The sequence below is a fragment of the Canis lupus genome, chromosome 15 (assembly GCF_003254725.2).
Source record: "Canis lupus dingo isolate Sandy chromosome 15, ASM325472v2, whole genome shotgun sequence".
Classification (NCBI taxonomy): Eukaryota; Metazoa; Chordata; class Mammalia; order Carnivora; family Canidae; genus Canis; species Canis lupus.
The window spans coordinates 1616234-1633634 of NC_064257.1; the positions used below are offsets into that span (position 1 = coordinate 1616234).

General features: G+C 54.0%; 1 protein-coding gene across 10 annotated transcripts in view; it reads left to right on the forward strand.

The window, feature by feature from the left end:
• Positions 1 to 17401, forward strand: part of HIVEP3 (HIVEP zinc finger 3) — a 459145-nt gene that overhangs the window by 397233 nt on the left and 44511 nt on the right. For all 10 annotated transcript variants that reach the window (XM_049093980.1, XM_049093976.1, XM_049093975.1 and 7 more), the window contains 2 exons: positions 1164 to 6801; positions 11032 to 11177. In XM_049093980.1, the coding sequence (XP_048949937.1) occupies positions 1729 to 6801; positions 11032 to 11177 (5219 nt within the window). In that variant the 5' untranslated portion in view covers positions 1164 to 1728. The remainder of the gene's footprint in view (positions 1 to 1163; positions 6802 to 11031; positions 11178 to 17401) is intronic.

Sequence of the window (17401 nt, forward strand, 5' to 3'; positions counted from 1 at the left end):
TCAGATAATATGATCTGGTGTCCACCCTACGGACAGGAATACGGGGAATGAGATTCCTCAGCCTTCCCCACCCTTGGCCTGCTTTGTGAGGATGCCTTCTCTGCCTGCGTTAAAGGAGGCCTTTGACTTGCTCAAAGAATAGCCGAGTTCTGACCTTCTGTCGACAAAAGTCAGTCGCTGCATTTGCTGGAGGACTGTCATTTGAAGACGTGGGTGACCTCGTGCACCATTGACTGCCCCGTGTGAAGTGCCACATGAAAAGGTTCTCTGCAAGCAATACTTTGCTTCCTGCAAAGAACTTAGATATTTCCTCCTCTCTGGCTCTAAGGGCTCTGTGATGGACCACATCTCCCTCTCCTCTTTGGCTGCCAGGAAAAGCTGGAGGAACCTTCCAGAATGATCCTCCCAGCTCTTGTTTGGCAGAGTAGCCACGGCTGTGTTAGACTGTGAGTTTGCACAGGCTGGGGTGGTGGTTTTAGCTTTTCCATGAAACATGGGCTTGGGTTAGCAAGGAGAATAAAACCATGAATGGTGCCCCTCATGGCTACCTTCAGAGCCCAGGGCCAGAGAAAGAAGAAGAGTCACCTGAAAATAATCTATCCCTTGGAAAGCTCATCCCTGAATAACACCTCCGCACCTCCTCCTGCACCAGCTGTAGGACCAGCCCACATCTGTCCAGTGACATCCATGGCCATTGTCCTGCTGGATTCCATTGAAGCCCCAAGGCACAGTTGAGGCAGGACTTGATGTTACCCCATTGTATAGATTGGGCAACTGAGCCTTCGGGAGCTGAACCTACCTCAGGGCAGAGCTGAGGCCTCCCATCCCCAAGTGTCCTGCAGTTTCCAGAGCCTTCCCCTCCCCTTCCACTCCTACCACCCCACACAGCCACAGTCCTCAGAACCGCAGGTGGCACTCTGGGCACCCAACACCCCTGTGAATGCAGGTGAGGGAGGTTCGGGCCATGATCAGGTGCAGAGAGTGGGGGGCTGTGACTTTCGGTCGAGTCTCCCTGGTTAATCTTCCAGGGACATCACTGTGTGTCACAGAGTCTGAGTTGCACGGGTCATGGACAAATCGCAGTAACTCTCTCTTCTCTTGTGTGTGTGTGTGTGTGTGTGTGTGTGTGTGTGTGTGTCTGCGTGTGTGCTTTCATCAAGTAGAAGAGCGTGAATTTCCCTCGGCGGCCGCTGTTCTCCATCCCGGGACCAAAGGGGAGAAGGGACCTGACAGAGCTGCCCAAGGCTCCAGCGTGGCTTCTTGAGAGCCGGGACCAGGGATGATTGGGCCGTGCATACAGATGTCTCTAGCCTCCAACCGTTCGCATAGCACACAGGGGACTCGTGGGTGGCCACTTGCCACTGCCAACTGAAACAGTATGATGGCGACATCGACGTCCTTCATGACGTTTCCACGACAGACATTCAGGCAGAAAGTGCCGGTGCGTTTTCTGTCTTCAAAGTAGAGGGCCATGCCTCACCAATGTGAATAGTTTGGGCCCCGATGACCTGCTCTGAGTCCACTCGCAGCCAGTGACACTTGCAAAAAAAAAAAAAAAAAAAAAAAAAAAAAAAAAAAACCACCTCCCAAAGCCCATCTTGGGTTTGGTTTCCGTAACTCTTGACCAATGTGGCCAAAGCCAGACGCCTCCTTGGGACACTTGGATTATTCATAAATGCAGCCTGCCCCAACCCTCCCTGAATAGCATCTGAAGTCTCTGTGGAGGTCATGGATCCTGAACAAAGTGTCAAGGGCACCAAGAAGGCTGAGGGAAGTCCCCGGAAGCGGCTGACCAAAGGAGAGGCCGTGCAGGCCAGCGTTGCGTCCAGCACCCCATACCCAGGCAGCAGCACAGCCGCCACCCAAGAGGGCCCCCTCCAAGAGCTCCTAGCCCCGCAGCCCTTCCCGGGCCCCCCGTCGGTTCTTAGGGAAGGCTCTCAGGAGAAAACCGGCCAGCAGCAGAAGCCCTCCAAGAGGTCCTCCATTGACACCTCCGTCCCCATCTCGCAGCTTCCGCAGCACCCTCTGACACCAGCATTCATGTCGCCTGGCAAACCGGAGCATCTCCTGGAGGGGTCCACGTGGCAGCTGGTGGACCCCATGAGACCCGGACCCTCAAGCTCCTTCGTGACCCCTGGGCTCCATCCACCAAGCCAGCTCCTCCCCTCCCATGCTTCCATCATCCCCCCCGAGGACCTGCCTGGCATCCCCAAAGTCTTCGTGCCCCGTCCCTCCCAGGTGTCCCTGAAGCCCCCAGAAGAGGCGCACAAGAAGGAGAGGAAACCGCAGAAGCCGGGCAAGTACATATGCCAGTACTGCAGCCGGCCCTGCGCCAAGCCCAGCGTGCTCCAGAAGCATATCCGCTCGCACACGGGCGAGCGGCCCTACCCCTGCGGCCCCTGCGGCTTCTCCTTCAAGACCAAGAGTAACCTGTACAAGCACAGGAAGTCCCATGCTCACCGCATCAAGGCCGGCCTGGCCTCGGGAGTGGGTGGCGAGATGTACCCCCCGGGGCTGGAGATGGAGAGGATCCCCGGGGAGGAGTTCGAGGAGCCCACCGAGGGGGAAAGCACAGACTCGGAGGACGAAACAGGCACCGCGTCCGCCCACCCCGCAGAGCTCTCCCCCAGGCCCAAGCACCCGCTCCTGTCCAGCGGATTGTACAGCTCCGGGAGCCAGGGCTCCAGCCACGATCGCTGCTCCCTGTCCCAGTCCAGCTCGGCCCCGTCGCTCGAGGACCCCGCTCCATTCACGGAACCCTCATCCGAACACCCCCTGAGCCAGAAACCCGAAGACACCCACACCATAAAGCAGAAGCTGGCCCTCCGCCTGAGTGAGAGGAAGAAGGTGATGGACGAGCAGGCGTTTCTGAGCCCGGGCAGCAAAGGGAGCACAGAATCTGGGTATTTCTCCCGCTCTGAGAGCGCCGAGCAGCAGGTCAGCCCCCCGAACACCAACGCCAGGTCCTACGCCGAGATCATCTTTGGCAAGTGCGGGCGGATCGGGCAGCGGACGGCCATGCTGACGGCCACCTCCACCCAGCCCCTCCTGCCCCTGTCCTCCGAAGACAAGCCCAGCCTGGTGCCTTTGTCTGTGCCCCGGACGCAGGTCATTGAGCACATCACCAAGCTCATCACCATCAACGAGGCCGTGGTGGACACCAGCGAGATCGACAGCGTGAAGCCAAGGAGGAGCTCGCTGTCCAGGCGCAGCAGCATGGAGTCCCCCAAATCCAGCCTCTACCGGGAGCCCCTGTCGTCCCACGGCGACAAGACAAGCAAGCCCGAACAATCACTGCTGAGCCTCCAGCACCCGCCCAGCACCACCCCCCCTGTGCCTCTGCTGAGAAGCCACTCAATGCCTTCTGCCACCTGCACCCTCAGTACCCCCCACCACACCTTCCGAGGTAGCTACTCCTTCGACGACCACATCACCGACTCTGAAGCCCTGAGCCGCAGCAGTCACGTGTTTACCTCCCACCCCCGGATGCTCAAGCGCCAGCCGGCCATCGAACTACCTTTGGGAGGGGAGTACAGTTCCGAGGAGCCGGGGCCCAGTAGCAAAGACGCGGCCTCCAAAGCCTCAGACGAGCCAGAAACCAAGGAAAGCGAACTCACCAAAAAGACCAAGAAGGGTTTGAAAACGAAAGGGGTGATCTATGAATGTAACATATGTGGTGCTCGGTACAAGAAACGGGACAACTACGAGGCCCATAGGAAGTACTACTGCTCGGAGCTTCAGATCACGAAGCCCATCCCTGCGGGTGCTCACACGTCCCCAGAAGCCGAAAAGAGTCAGGCCGAGCACGAGCCCTGGCCCCAGATGATGCATTATAAACTGGGGACCACCTTGGAGCTCACTCCGCTGAGGAAGAGGAGGAAAGAGAAGAGCCTTGGGGATGAGGAGGAGCCACCTGCCTTTGAGTCCACCAAAAGTCAGTTTGGCGGCCCCGGACCGTCCGAGGCTGCTCGGAACCTTCCCCTGGAGTCCACCAAGTCACCAGCAGAACCGAGTAAGTCAGTGCCCTCCCTGGAGGGACCCACGGGCTTCCAGCCAAGGACTCCCAAGCCAGGGTCTGGTCTAGAGTCTGGGAAGGAGAGGAGAACCATATCCAAAGAAATTTCTGTCATCCAGCACACCAGCTCCTTCGAGAAGTCCGACTCTCTGGAGCAGCCCAGTGGCTTGGAAGGGGAAGACAAGCCCCCGGGCCCATTCTCCTCTCCCCCACCCGCCCCGCACGGACGCTCGGCCCACTCCCTACAGCCCAGGCTGGTCCGCCAGCCCAACATTCAGGTCCCCGAGATCCTGGTGACTGAGGAGCCCGACCGGCCAGACACGGAGCCCGAGCCGCCCCCTAAGGAACCCGAGAAGACGGAGGAATTCCAGTGGCCCCAGCGCAGCCAGACACTTGCCCAGCTCCCGGCCGAGAAGCTGCCGCCCAAGAAGAAGAGGCTGCGCCTGGCGGAGATGGCCCAGTCGTCGGGGGAGTCCAGCTTTGAGTCTTCTGCACCCCTGTCTCGCAGCCCTAGCCAGGAGAGCAGTGTCTCTCTGAGCGGGTCCAGCCGCTCTGCCTCCTTCGAGAGGGATGACCACGGAAAAGCTGAGGCCCCCGGGCTCTCGTCTGACCCACGCCCCAAACCCTTGGGCACCCACATGCTGACCGTCCCCAGCCACCACCCGCATGCCCGAGAGATGCGGAGGTCAGCCTCAGAGCAGAGCCCCAACATTTCCCATTCTGCCCATATGACCGAGACACGCAGCAAATCATTCGACTACGGCAGCTTGTCCTTGACAGGCCCTTCCGGGCCAGCCCCGGCGGCTCCAGCAGCCCCGGCCACCCCGGCCGCCCCGCCAGAGAGAAGGAAGTGCTTTTTGGTGAGACAGGCCTCTCTGAGCAGGCCTCCAGAGACCGAGCCGGAGGGCACCCCCAAGGGAAGACAGGAGAGCGAGGAACCAAAGCCCTCATGCAGTAAGCCTTCCACCAAGAGCTCGTTGCCCCAGATTTCCTCAGCGGCCACCTCGCACAGCGGGCACCCGGGAGGCAAGAGCCAGGTGCAGGACAGACCCCCACTGGGGTCCACTCCGCCCTACACAGAAGCCCTGCAGGTGTTCCATCACCCCATTGCCCAGCTCCCCTTGCACGAGAAGCCGTACCTGCCCCCACCCGTCTCTCTTTTCTCCTTCCAGCACCTCTTGCAGCATGAGCCAGGACAGTCTTCAGAATTCTTCTCCACCCAGGCCATGTCCAGCCTCCTCTCTGCACCGTACTCCATGCCCCCGCTTCCCCCTACCCTATTTCAAGCCCCGCCACTTCCTCTCCAGCCTACGGTTCTGCACCCAGGCCAGCTCCACCTCCCCCAGCTCATGCCTCACCCAGCCAGCATCCCCTTCCGGCAGCCCCCTTCATTTCTCCCTGTGCCGTACCCTGCCTCGTCGGCGCTCTCTTCTGGATTTTTCCTGCCTCTGCAATCCCAATTCCCACTTCCGCTCCCTGGCGATGTGGAAAGCCATCTGCCCCAGATCAAAACCAGCGTAGCCCCGCTGGCGACAGGAACCACCGGCCTCTCCCCCAGCACAGAGTACAGCAGTGACATCCCACTTCCCCCTGTGGCTCCCCCAGCCAGCTGCTCGGCACCCACCTCAGCCCCTCCGCTGACCCTGCCTGCCTGTCCAGACACCATGGTGTCCCTGGTTGTGCCCGTCCGCATTCAGACCAACATGCCATCCTATGGGAGTGCCATGTACACCACCCTCTCCCAGATCCTGGTCACCCAGTCCCAAGGCAGCTCAGCAACTGTGACTCTTCCTAAGTACGAGGAGCCCCCATGCAAAGGGACGACTGTGTGTGGGACAGATGTGTACGAGGCTGGGCCTGGATTGGCCAGGGTAAGTGAAGAGCAGAGCAGAGGTTTCCCGACTCCATACTTGAGAGTGCCTGTGACATTTCCTGAAAGAAAAGGCACTTCCCTATCATCGGAGAGTGTCTTGAGCCTGGAGGGGAGCTCTTCAACGGTGGGGGGGAGCAAACGCGTCCTTTCACCAGCTGGCAGCCTTGAACTCACCATGGAGACCCAGCAGCAAAAAAGGGTGAAGGAAGAGGAGGCTTCCAAGGCAGATGAAAAACTCGAGCTGGTAAAGCCGTGCAGTGTGGTGCTGACCAGCACGGAGGATGGCAAGAGGCCAGAGAAATCCCACTTGGGCAGCCAGGGCCAGGGCAGGAGGGAGCTGGAAATGGTGTCCAGCCTATCCTCAGATCCATCGGACCCCAAGGAAATGACTCCCCTTCCTCACTCCTCACTGCCCCATGTGACGGCCCCAGGCTCAGAGGCTTTGAAGGAATACGCCCAGCCATCTGGTAAGCCTCACCGGAGAGGGCTGCCCCCACTGAGTGTGAAGAAAGAAGATTCCAAGGAACAACCTGACCTCCCTCCACTGGCACCTTCCAGCTCGCTGCCTCTGTCAGAAACGTCCCCAAGACCAGCCAAGCCGCAAGAAGGTACGGACTCAAAGAAGGTACTGCAGTTCCCCAGCCTTCACACGACCACTAATGTCAGTTGGTGCTATTTAAACTACATTAAGCCAAATCACATCCAGCATGCAGATAGGAGGTCCTCTGTTTACGCTGGTTGGTGCATAAGTTTGTACAACCCCAACCTTCCGGGGGTTTCCACTAAAGCTGCTTTGTCCCTCCTGAGGTCTAAGCAGAAGGTGAGCAAAGAAACATACACCATGGCCACAGCTCCGCATCCTGAGACAGGAAGGCTTGTGCCATCCAGCTCCCGCAAGCCACGCATGACAGAGGTAAGTCAGCCTTGTTCTTCCCGCTGATTTGGCAAGCCTCTGCTGAGCTTTTAAGGCCACGTCCCCCTCAGGGTCCGTTTACGTAACTAGAGCCAGATGACTGTGCAGATTTCCTCTCCGTCCACTGTGACTGGCCACCTCAGAAGGAAAAATGTATTTATTGGGTTTCTTTGTCGGTGTGTTCCTCACATCACTAGACTAGATACATCTCAGTAAAGTGAGCTTTGAGGTGATCCTGCATCCCCGTTAGCTGCTATCATAAAATCAAAGACGCCATCTGAGCCATGAAAAAAAAACTCTCCAAAAGACTGTGTAGGAAAATTTGGCTGATAGGAAAGCCTGCAGCAATTTCAGAATTTTATGCCACCCCACAAGTTCTGTTAGCCTTTTCTTGCTTTTCTTATTCTCCACACCCACTATTTCCATTCTCTCGTACCACTCAAAATCTTCTCGTACCCGAGTTTCTAGAATGTGACACAAGAAGCTCCCAAAATACCCACTCTTTCCCTCCTATGAGTGGGATAGCCCACAGAGCTCGACTGCCATGTTCCTCATCACCAGTAGGGGTAAGAGCACTCACAGCCTGACCCATCTGTGCTGTGTGGGAACACCTGGCCCTGACTGAGGGCTTGTCACATGCACCCTCCAGGGCCTCTAGCCCGAGGCTGCTCTGGGAGCCATAGAGTAACTGACCCCTGCAAGTTCAGGAAGTTTGAAATTTGATCATTCCAGCTTTGCTTCAGATACATGACACCCCCGTACCCTGAGAAGGCTGGCCTGGGCATCCAGGCCATGCGATGTTATGCCGACTTGGTGTTTGTGGAGTAAGAGTTGAGCTTGTTGCTTGAGTACCCTCAGTGTGCCAAGTACTGTGCCAAATCCATTAAGTGCTTGTCCCTACCTGCAAGGCAGCAGTACCATCTCCCATTTATAGAGGAGAGACCCAAGGGTCAGAGGGTGAGAGATGTCAAGGTCACACAGCAGGTAACGGGCACACCGAGAATTTGAACTTAGACCTGTCTGACTCCAGATGATTGATTTTTCTTCTTGCAATTATTTGAGGAAAGAAAACCGTAAAAGTGACTGCAGATTTTTAAATGTTCAACAATGTGTTTTCAGACCAGACACTTTGATCAAATCAGGCATAAATCCACTAAACTAAATTCATATCTCAGATACATGAACAAAGCTGTGTTCAGGGGCACCTCCTATATTCGTTTCCTCCCTTTTATCACCGAGTGCCTTTTGTGCTCAGAATTTGTCCTTGGCTCAGCTGACTCTTCACAGGATCATTTCCCACATATGTTCTCTGAATATCCTTGTCAGTCTACAGGCATCCCTAGACGAGATGTCCACTTTTGCTGTAAACATCATGACCAATGTGCTCTCCATTGTGTCCTACTGGTGATGCCCACGATACTGTTGTAATTATATTCACACTTATGACTTCTTGTGCCCCTGCTGTGGGCCAAGTAGTGTGGAACTTTACTTTCATCCTCACAACCACCTTGAAAGGGTACTATATCACCATTTTATGGAGGAGAAGGCCAATTCACAGAGATGTTAGGTAGCCTGTACACGGGTGCGCAGTTAATAAATGGCAGAGCCCGGATTCAAACCTAGACCTCGCCTCGAAGCCCTTTCAAATGATCTGGACTGCCTCTCTGTTTTAATGACTATACACTAAAAGGCCATTTTTAAAAAAGGAAGAGTTAATTTAGCTTAATCAAGTTGGGGAATCTTTTGTTTAAAATACTGCTTTCAAAATAAAATAAAATACTGCTTTCATAAAATGAGCTGAAACCTACAAACTTTTCCTTGGAATAATTCATTTGATTCACTGGCCTGTTTCCTACCAGAAGTGCACCAATCCAGTGCCTTAACATAACTGCATGGCCCATGGCTTTATGCCTTCCCACATTCATGCCTCTATCTCTGGCCTCTGCTTGCATATCTCCAGTGATGGGGAGCTCACTACCTCTTGGTACAACACAACCCATCTTTGGGCAGTGCCTTTAAAAAGTTCTTTACTGAGTTTGTCATCTTGTAGCTTCCATTGTTTGTTAGTAGCTCTGAAAAGGCCCTTTAGGCTATCTTAGCATTTTAAAAATCTTCCAAACTGTCTTCATGTAGTTCTAGGCTACTCTATCAGGATTGAGTTGGGTCACAGGTAGTTTTTTCCCATATATAAGGCCTGAAGAGGGCAGCCCCAGTTGCGCAGCGGTTTAGCGCTGCCTGCAGCCCGGGGTGTGATCCTGGAGACCCGGGATCGAGTCCCACATCAGGCTTGTTGCATGGGGCCTACTTCTCCCTCTGCCTGTGTCTCTGCCTCTCTCTCTCTCTCTCTCTCTCTCTGTGTGTGTGTGTGTCTCTATGAATAAATAAATAAAATCTTTAAAAAAATATATAAGGCCTGAAGAAACCGAAGCTTATTACAAACATCACTTTGAAGCCACATTACATTCCTCAATTTCTCCTGCTTTTTTTTTCTCCTTGGGGATCATTTTTGACAACCACATACTGCAAACAGATTGAAAACTAGGACTCCAGTGCCAAATTACCCCGATTTGAATCCCACTACCTCACTTACTAGCAGTGTGACCTTGGGCCAGTTACCTCTTCCATCTGTGCCTTGGTTTCCTCATCTATAAACTGGAGATATTAAAAATAGCTCACAGGGCTGTGAAGATAACTGAGTTAAAATATACAAAGTGTGTTTAGAATAGTGCTTGGCACGCTGGCACTCAATAATCATTTTTACAATTCAAAGACAATCATATTATTGTCTTTAAAAGCCAACATGGATTCCTGGTCCCCCACCCTGCCCCCCACTCAGTTCCAACAGCGTTTCCTGATAGAGTAGTGTGTTGCTGCCCAAACCAGCCTCATCTAGCTTTGCCCAGACATTACAGCTGGTGGTGAGAGAGAAGTCATCCATCAGCCTATGGAAGGCCCCTTGGTCATTCCACAGATGGCCCAGATGAGATAGTAAAAACAGCATGCTCTGGAAATCCATGGGCATTGCACAAAGTCCATTGCCTCCTGCCAAGGCAGCAATCCGTGGCCTCACTTGGTTTGCACTCCTCATCTCCAATTCTGAAGAAACTGTGTGAGTGGGGTGGGAGGGCACTGAGTCATAGATGTTGGCCCTGGAATGGATCTTCAAGATAATCTAAATCCCCTCAGAGATTAACTAATCCCAGAGAGAGAAACAATCCACCCAAGGGTGGCTCAGCACGCAGTGGTGGCCTATGTGGTGCTAAGAATCAGATCCCCTGATTCCCAACCAGCTACCTTTCTGCTCAGCTCAACCCACCTGCATAGGGACAGGCATGACGGCTGGCACAGGAACCGGTGGTTTAGATTATCTCTGCACCGGGAGACGTGGTTGCTTTCTCCCTCTGGCTGTAAACGTGACCTTAATTGGCAGTGGTGTGAAGTAGGATGTAGGATGAGAATCTCACTCTGGGCACTGTTGGCCCCAGCCCCCAGCCCTGCATCACAGCTCCCTATTCAAAGGTGGGCCCACTTGCTGCTGCCATCAGAGGGTCTAGATGGCAGCATGAGCCAGCTCTCCTGAGCCAGCTCTCACCACTGAGGCCCATAGCTCTGTAGAGCATGGGTTCCCTTAGACTACCAGCCAGAGCCTGCACACCCCCGTCCAGGTGCGTGGCCATCAGTGAGACGCACAGCCTTGGTCAGGGCCCTCAGGAGACCCGCACTCTGCTCCAGGCAGTGCCCTTCACTTGCAGAGTGACCTTGATTTCCTGATCTATAAGACAGAATTGGAGCAGTTAATCTCCGGGGTAGAGTCTTCATTTATGTGCGCAACATCACTCACGCTAGCTTCTCTGAGGCAGGCTCTGCTTTGGGTGCTGGTGTGACCGAGGACACCCAAGATGAGGACCTGTCCCCGGAAGGTTCTAGGCTAGTGTGAAAGGGAAAGCAAACAAAGCTTTTGTGGGAAGGCCTGGTCCTCCCAGGAGAAAGTCCTGGTGGGAGCCCCCATTTCGACACAGCTAACCAGGTGGCCTTGCAGGAGGGTCTTCACCTGTCCGGGGGTCCATTTCCTTCCTTCCGCAAACCGCAGCTTCTAGCCCCTCTTCACAGGGTAGAGGGAAGTGTACGTGAGCCAGGCACAGCGGAGAGTAAGCATGCAATGCCATCGAGGGCGCCGTCCCATTGCTCCCGTTTAACAGCAGTGATTTTGTCGTTCCTGCGGTGGGCCAGGTTCACCTCCCTTCGCTGGTTTCCTCGGAAGGCCAGAAAGATCTAGCTAGAGTGCAGAAGGAAGAAGAGAAGCGAGGCAAGCCGGAGGAGGATGCTCCTGCCTCCAAAAGAGGGGAGCCAGCGAGGATCAAAATCTTCGAAGGAGGGTAAGAATCATGTTTGGTTTGCAATGTTTGCTTCTGCTTCCTGTGGAGTGAGAGCCAGTCCCGTCTGCGCCGAGGCGGGCAGCGCCTCCCCGGGCAGGGCCCGCAGGTGCTTTCCGGCAGATGCCACCTTCGTGGGACTCGCAGGCCATCTGTGTTCGGAGCACCGGGCTCCCTGGCAGGGGATGGGAAGCTGAGGCCTGCAGCAGTCTGGGTCTTTCTTCAGCCTCTCCTTGCCTCAGACGTTGGCCACGGGTTTCTAGTCGCTGCATTGGGGCGGATAGTGCGTCCCCTCGGTCCTGTCCGGACTGCCACCTACCTTGGTGCACGTTTCCCAAAGAATCACCTCTGTCCTGCCCAAGCGGCCGTGTGGACGTGCCTGGTGGCCCACAGGGGACTCGGGCCCTGCCCACAGGCTGTCTGCAGGGCTCATGATGAACGCGCTGCCCACTCCAGCTGTCTACACCGGTCCCAGGCTCGTTGGTAACTATTTGGAATATCATCCCTGGATTTTTACCGTTGGCACTTATCTTTGAAAACCTAATGATCTGAACATCTGACACCTCACTCTGGGGGGCCCTCTGGGCTTCAGCAGGGTGCCTTGTTTCGGACTTGCTTTGTGGAAGTTTTGTGCAAGCTGTGTTCTGTGTGACCACGTGTTTGCTCCCTGAGATGTGGGTGTCTGTAAGCAGAGCCTGTGGTGTCTGTCTCAGGGTCCTGTGTCTGTGTCCCCAGTGTGATCAATGCAGCCCTCATCCTACCCGGTCCCAAGGGACGATAGCATGAGGGGAAACCTCCCTCCCGTGGAGGATAGTCCTCGTGAGCACCAGCCAACATGGGGTGTCACTGGGGGGGGCCTGCCATCCTCTAGCGCCTGCGGGTGCCTGACTCACAAGGTCAAAGCGGGAGGTGCTGAGTTCCTCTGTTAGTTGGGGACAGCAGAGGTGGCCAAGCTCCCCAGAGCCACCAGAGGGCATCTTCTGGGGGCAGTGAGGAGCTTGGGCTCTCAGGAGCGGGGGCGTTTGGCAACAAAACTTGGGGAGTTGGGTTGTCACAGTGATGTGGGAGGGAGTCAGAATGGCAAAAAAAAATGCAATGGTGGGGATACCACCGTCTAGGGGAGAAGCATCCCCTACAGGGGAGTTCCAGTAGCGGCTCCATTGAGAACCACTAGACCAAAGGTTTTTCGAAATACCCTCTTTCCAACTGGAGAAGGACCAGTTTGTCTCCTGCTATTTGAACGGAGCGCCCTCTTGTGTCTCCGTGTTCTCACATCACTGGCTACGTAAGAGGCCCCCTAAGACTTCGTCCAAGGATTGATGCGTCTGGTCACAGCAACTTGCGTCCTCTCCTCGTGCTTCCAGAACTGTCTGTGAGGCCCCGAGGGGCTGCTGAGAGATAGCTGGTGTGCAGGAAGAGGTTTGCTTCTTCCCTGAGAAGCCGCTGCCTGCAGACTGAGATCGGGTCCCCCAGGCGGCCCTCTGCTGCCCTGGTTTCCCCAGGAGGCCTGAGTGGGGGCAGGGAAGCTGGCAGGAGCCTCTACCCCCGCCCCCCCGAGAGTTCACAGCTCCAGGCACCTGCTAGAAGCTCTGCCTCATGGTCTGCCTTCAGCTGCAATGCCAAAGGTTACACCTGAGTCCCCTTCTCTTCCTACGGCCTGGGCGTTGTGCTCGCGCACATACACACACACACACCTGCCGCCCCACTGTCCCGCCCAGGTTGCCGCTTAGTCAGTCCCACCTGCTCTGTTCCAGAATCTCTGCTTGCCATTGCCAGTTGGAACACTTCAGGGCCGTGTAATGTCACCCATCAGATTCTCTTCTCCTGCAGCCCAGCTGTCCCATCTGGGCTCCTGCTGCACCTCCCACCCCAGCTTCTGACGACCCCTCTCTAGTCGTGGTCACCTGGGGGCTGGTATCTGTCACCAGGAGTGCTTGGAAACTTGGAGGAGAATTATGTTTGGTTGTCACGTAACTAGAGGCACCGCCAACCTTTCATGGATGGGGCCAAGAATGCGACCATCCAGTCAACCAACCACGAAACCCCTTATCCCCCTCAAACCGCTGAGGGTGTCCCCCACCCAGAATTGAATATACCCTTCAAGCACACCCATCTGAGGCCTCTTTGTCTTAGACTCATTTACTCCTTTTTTCTTTCTTCTTTTTTTTTTAACACAGCAAGCAGGCATAGCACTCCAGGACACGTTTGGCAAGGGTCTGCAGTCGGCTCCTGTTCCTAGGAGTCACTAAGAGATCTAAGGCGACAGAGACTGAGAAAGATGAAAAATTGTCAGTTGTGCAACGGCTCATATAGCTTCCACCCAGAAGTTTCTACTTCCATTATACTGGCCAGGGCAAGCCCTGCAGCCTCACCAACCCCAGTGAGAGTGGAAGACTGCAGGCCTACTGGTCCTACTGTGCACATGGGGGGCCAGATATTTGGGTTGAGAGGTGCACATGGGCGGGGCACAGAGATATTTTGTAGACAGCGCTGACTATTCTGGTGGATTTAACATATGTCTGCAACTTGTTTTTACTCAACAGTATTGTTGAGATGTCCCCTTGTTGATCCGTGTAGATCTCATTCATAGCCATAAATCGAGAAGCCAGACACAAGCAGTAGATGCCATGAGCCCCACGCTCATGCGTCTTTTTGTCACTAGTCAAGCTACTCACTAGTCTCGCTACCTTTCGTCCTGACCTCCAACCCAGCAATCAATCAAGTAATCAATCCATCAAGCAGGAGCCATTTATTCAATGCCTTCTGGGTGCTCTGTGCCAGAAGACACCCAGAGTCAAGGGGGTAAACCGCAGGTCTGCCCTCAAGGTGCTTGGAGATTGTTTCACTTGCCATCAGAGGCCCGGTGCTGAGGTTGGGCTGCTAGTGTTGAGATGCTCCCAGCGGGTGAGGACCTCTGGGGCTGGACAGCCACAAGGGGCTTCCCGGACAAGGTGGGGCTCGGCCTGCAAAGATGGGTGACACTGGGGCAGGTGGAGAGGGACGGTAGCTCGGTCGCTGGGTGTAATGGTGACACACGTACCTGGTCAGTCGGACTGATTTCTTTTGGCCTTGAGAGTTCTCTCTCATCAACATCACCTCTCTCTTCTTCAAACCTTGTCCCTGCGCCAGCAACGCTAAATCTGGGTCTCCATCTATATCCCCTTGCTTCTGAGGCTTCCTGGTCCCCTCGATTTCAGCATCATGCTAACCAAGCGGCCAACAGAATCTTCTTCTATGTCCAGACCTCAGATGGTGTACCCAGACCTTCATGCTCAAAACCTTAGCATCATTTTGGGTGCCTTTGCTCCTGATCCCCACCTTCCAGTGAGCCCACAAATTCTGGTGTCCACACGAAGTGGTTCATGGCTCGGGTGTGATCTCCCTTATTCCCTGTGCCCTGTCTCTGGTCTCCCTCTCTCCAGACTCCCATGTGGGAGCCATTGAGTGTCTTTGATTGTGGTTCTTCAGCCCCAGGGCTTCCTATGGTGGCCTGAGCCCCAGAATCCAGTTAAAACACAGGCTGGTCTTCCTGGACCTGCTGTCTGACCTGCCCCTGCTGTACGTCACCCTCTGTGCCCGGCTGAGCTCTGCCCACTGCCAAGTCCTCTCTGGCCTTCAGAGGCGGTACTCAACCCTCTCTTTTAACTAACCTCCCAGCTGCCCCCACACTCCCTAGTTCTCCATGTTCCTTCTGGAATAACATTGGCCCTAAAGTTCATTCCAGGACCCCTCTTGACTTGGGTCCTGGGCCCTTGCTTTGTGCACACTCTGCATCAGTCCCCATTTATTGCATTCATTTCCTGGCACACAGCCCCCTCCCTTCATTCCCCATCACTTCCACACCCAAACAAAGCCTGCATTTTCCAGCCAGGCTCTGGGAGTGCCCATCAGGAATGTGTTGGCGCTCTCACCCAGCACCTATGCATTTGCCCTGGTTGTTTTAGAAGGGCTCCTTTGTTAGGGAATGTTGTTTTCACACATACAAAGTTATATTGTTCATTGAGGGTAATGCCTATATTGTCCTAACTCAAGTTCACTTGTTGCAAGGAAAGCTGGGAGCTTAGCCCCAAGGGCTGGTGTGGAAGAAGGAGAGACTGGAATGAGTAAGAACCACCCGGCTGCAGAAAGTGGTCATTCGAGCCTTGAGGGTTGGGGAGGTTGGTGCTCAGGTCTGCAGGGAATGATGAGCTCAGACACAAGAGCCAGGGATGCCAGGCCCAGCCAGGGTGGGGATGCAGACAGCTGGCCATGGGCAGGGAGCAAGGGATTGGGGGAGGGGGCAGTGTTTAGAGGGGAGCCCAGCCTCAGCTCGGAACTGGAATCCAGGGCAGGGGAACAGCAGCTCCGCTCTGGGTGGGCCAGTGAGGTCCATCGGGTGACTCATGGACGCGGGGTTCCCCAGGGCTGTCCCCTGAGCCCTTCAGGCTTTCAGCAGGACTCTGTCCCAGACCCTGCCAACTGCATCACTCAGCTGCTGAGCTGAAAGCAGCTGGGCTCCTGTCGGACGGTGCTGGGTCCCATCCATCCTCACCTACCCAGTGTACCCCAACCCCTCACTGCCGCCGTTACCCCCCTCCTGGCCCATTCAGTTCAGCATATCCAAACTCAAAGTTTCCCACCCTAAAAACACTCCTTTGACTGAAGGGCCTACATCTCCAGATTTTTCTGCTGCCCTTTAAGGAAAAACTCTAGAAGCTGTTAACTACCCTCGCTCACCTTCCTGTCTCTCCTCCCATTCTCTCTGAGTCCATTCCAGGTGGGCCTTTGGGCTCCTCACGCCTCAGAACTACTCTTATCAAGCTCAATGGTGCCGTCCACCCTGTAGAATTCTGTGGTCAGTTCTCACTTCTGCTCCTCCCTAACCTGCTGGCAGCATTCGACACAGTGGATCCCTCCTCCTTCCCCCTTCCTTGTAACCCTTTGGTTTCCAGAGCACCATCTTTGTTGGTCTTCTTCCTTTGCCAGTGGTGCTTTCTCATCGTCTTTGGTGATTTCCCATCATCTCCTTATTTCTAAACATTAGGGTTCCTAGGGCTCGGTCTCCAGGACACCCCTTTTCTCTCTCTAAACTCCCAAGGTGACTCGATATACTGTCTGAAGGCTGATGACTCCCAGACTCATATGTCCAGCTGGACCTCTCGCCGGGGCATTGTGTCAGGTCTCCGGCCATCTGTGTAATGTCCACTGCGCCCGGTGAACTCATCCTTAGAACAACACACGCAGATGCTGAGGACCACGGTTACTCATCAGGTTCTTGGTACAATTGTCAGAATTTATTTTAAAAGTCGACTTAATCCAATGTTGCTCCATTTGAGAGAGTTTTATTTTGAACATATGTGCTTTTCTATCTCATGTATTTTCATTTCTAATAGCTGAATTTATTTTATTCAATTCTGAGAGATCATGCGGCGTACGCAGCACGTTTTATGGTGCACTCCTATTTTTTAAAGCTTCTGTGTGTGTGTGTGCATGTGTGTGTGTGCTTATGAAATAGTCGCTTGGAGAGAATATGTTTTCATTTAAAAAAAATTAAAGGTGATTCTCTTTCTCAGTAATTTTTCAGAAACCCATTTCTTCTTGGACTTTGGGGCCTACAAGTGTATCATTATTTTTCATCCTAAAGTTCCGAATTTCTGCCTTGCCTAGCCCCACCGACCTGTGAACTCCAGATTAAGGACGATGTTGAATTATGTTTTTGGCAATATTTGTTATCTCTAAAAAAAATTATAATATTTGTTATCTCTGTAATATGTGTTGAGGAACAAATTGATTAAATTTTGAATCAAATAAATAGTGATAAGTTGAAGCTTTGGGGATAAGATGTAAGCAAAATCTCATCCAGTAAACCACTCTAAAAATCCACAATGGAATGAAAAATGCATACTACTGCAGAGTTGGTAATGTGCAGGTTGTGGTGTATGGGTAGAGAAACTATGTCCATCACTGCACACTTGCTGAATGTCCTTCTGGAAGTCGTGTAAGTGACCAGGGGTGGAAGGAGTGTCTTTTGAAAGAGAGAAGCAAAGTCACTTGTTCAGATTCTGCACAGGCAACCGTATTTTTCCAGATGTTCAGCCCCAGACTGCTGTGTCTCGTGTCCATTAGTGAATCTTGTCAACTCAGCCTTTGAAACCATATCCAGAATCTTCCTATTTGTTTCCCTCACCTCCTGGGTCAAGCCACTGCCATTTCTCACCTGGATTATCACAGTGTCCTCCTATAATCGC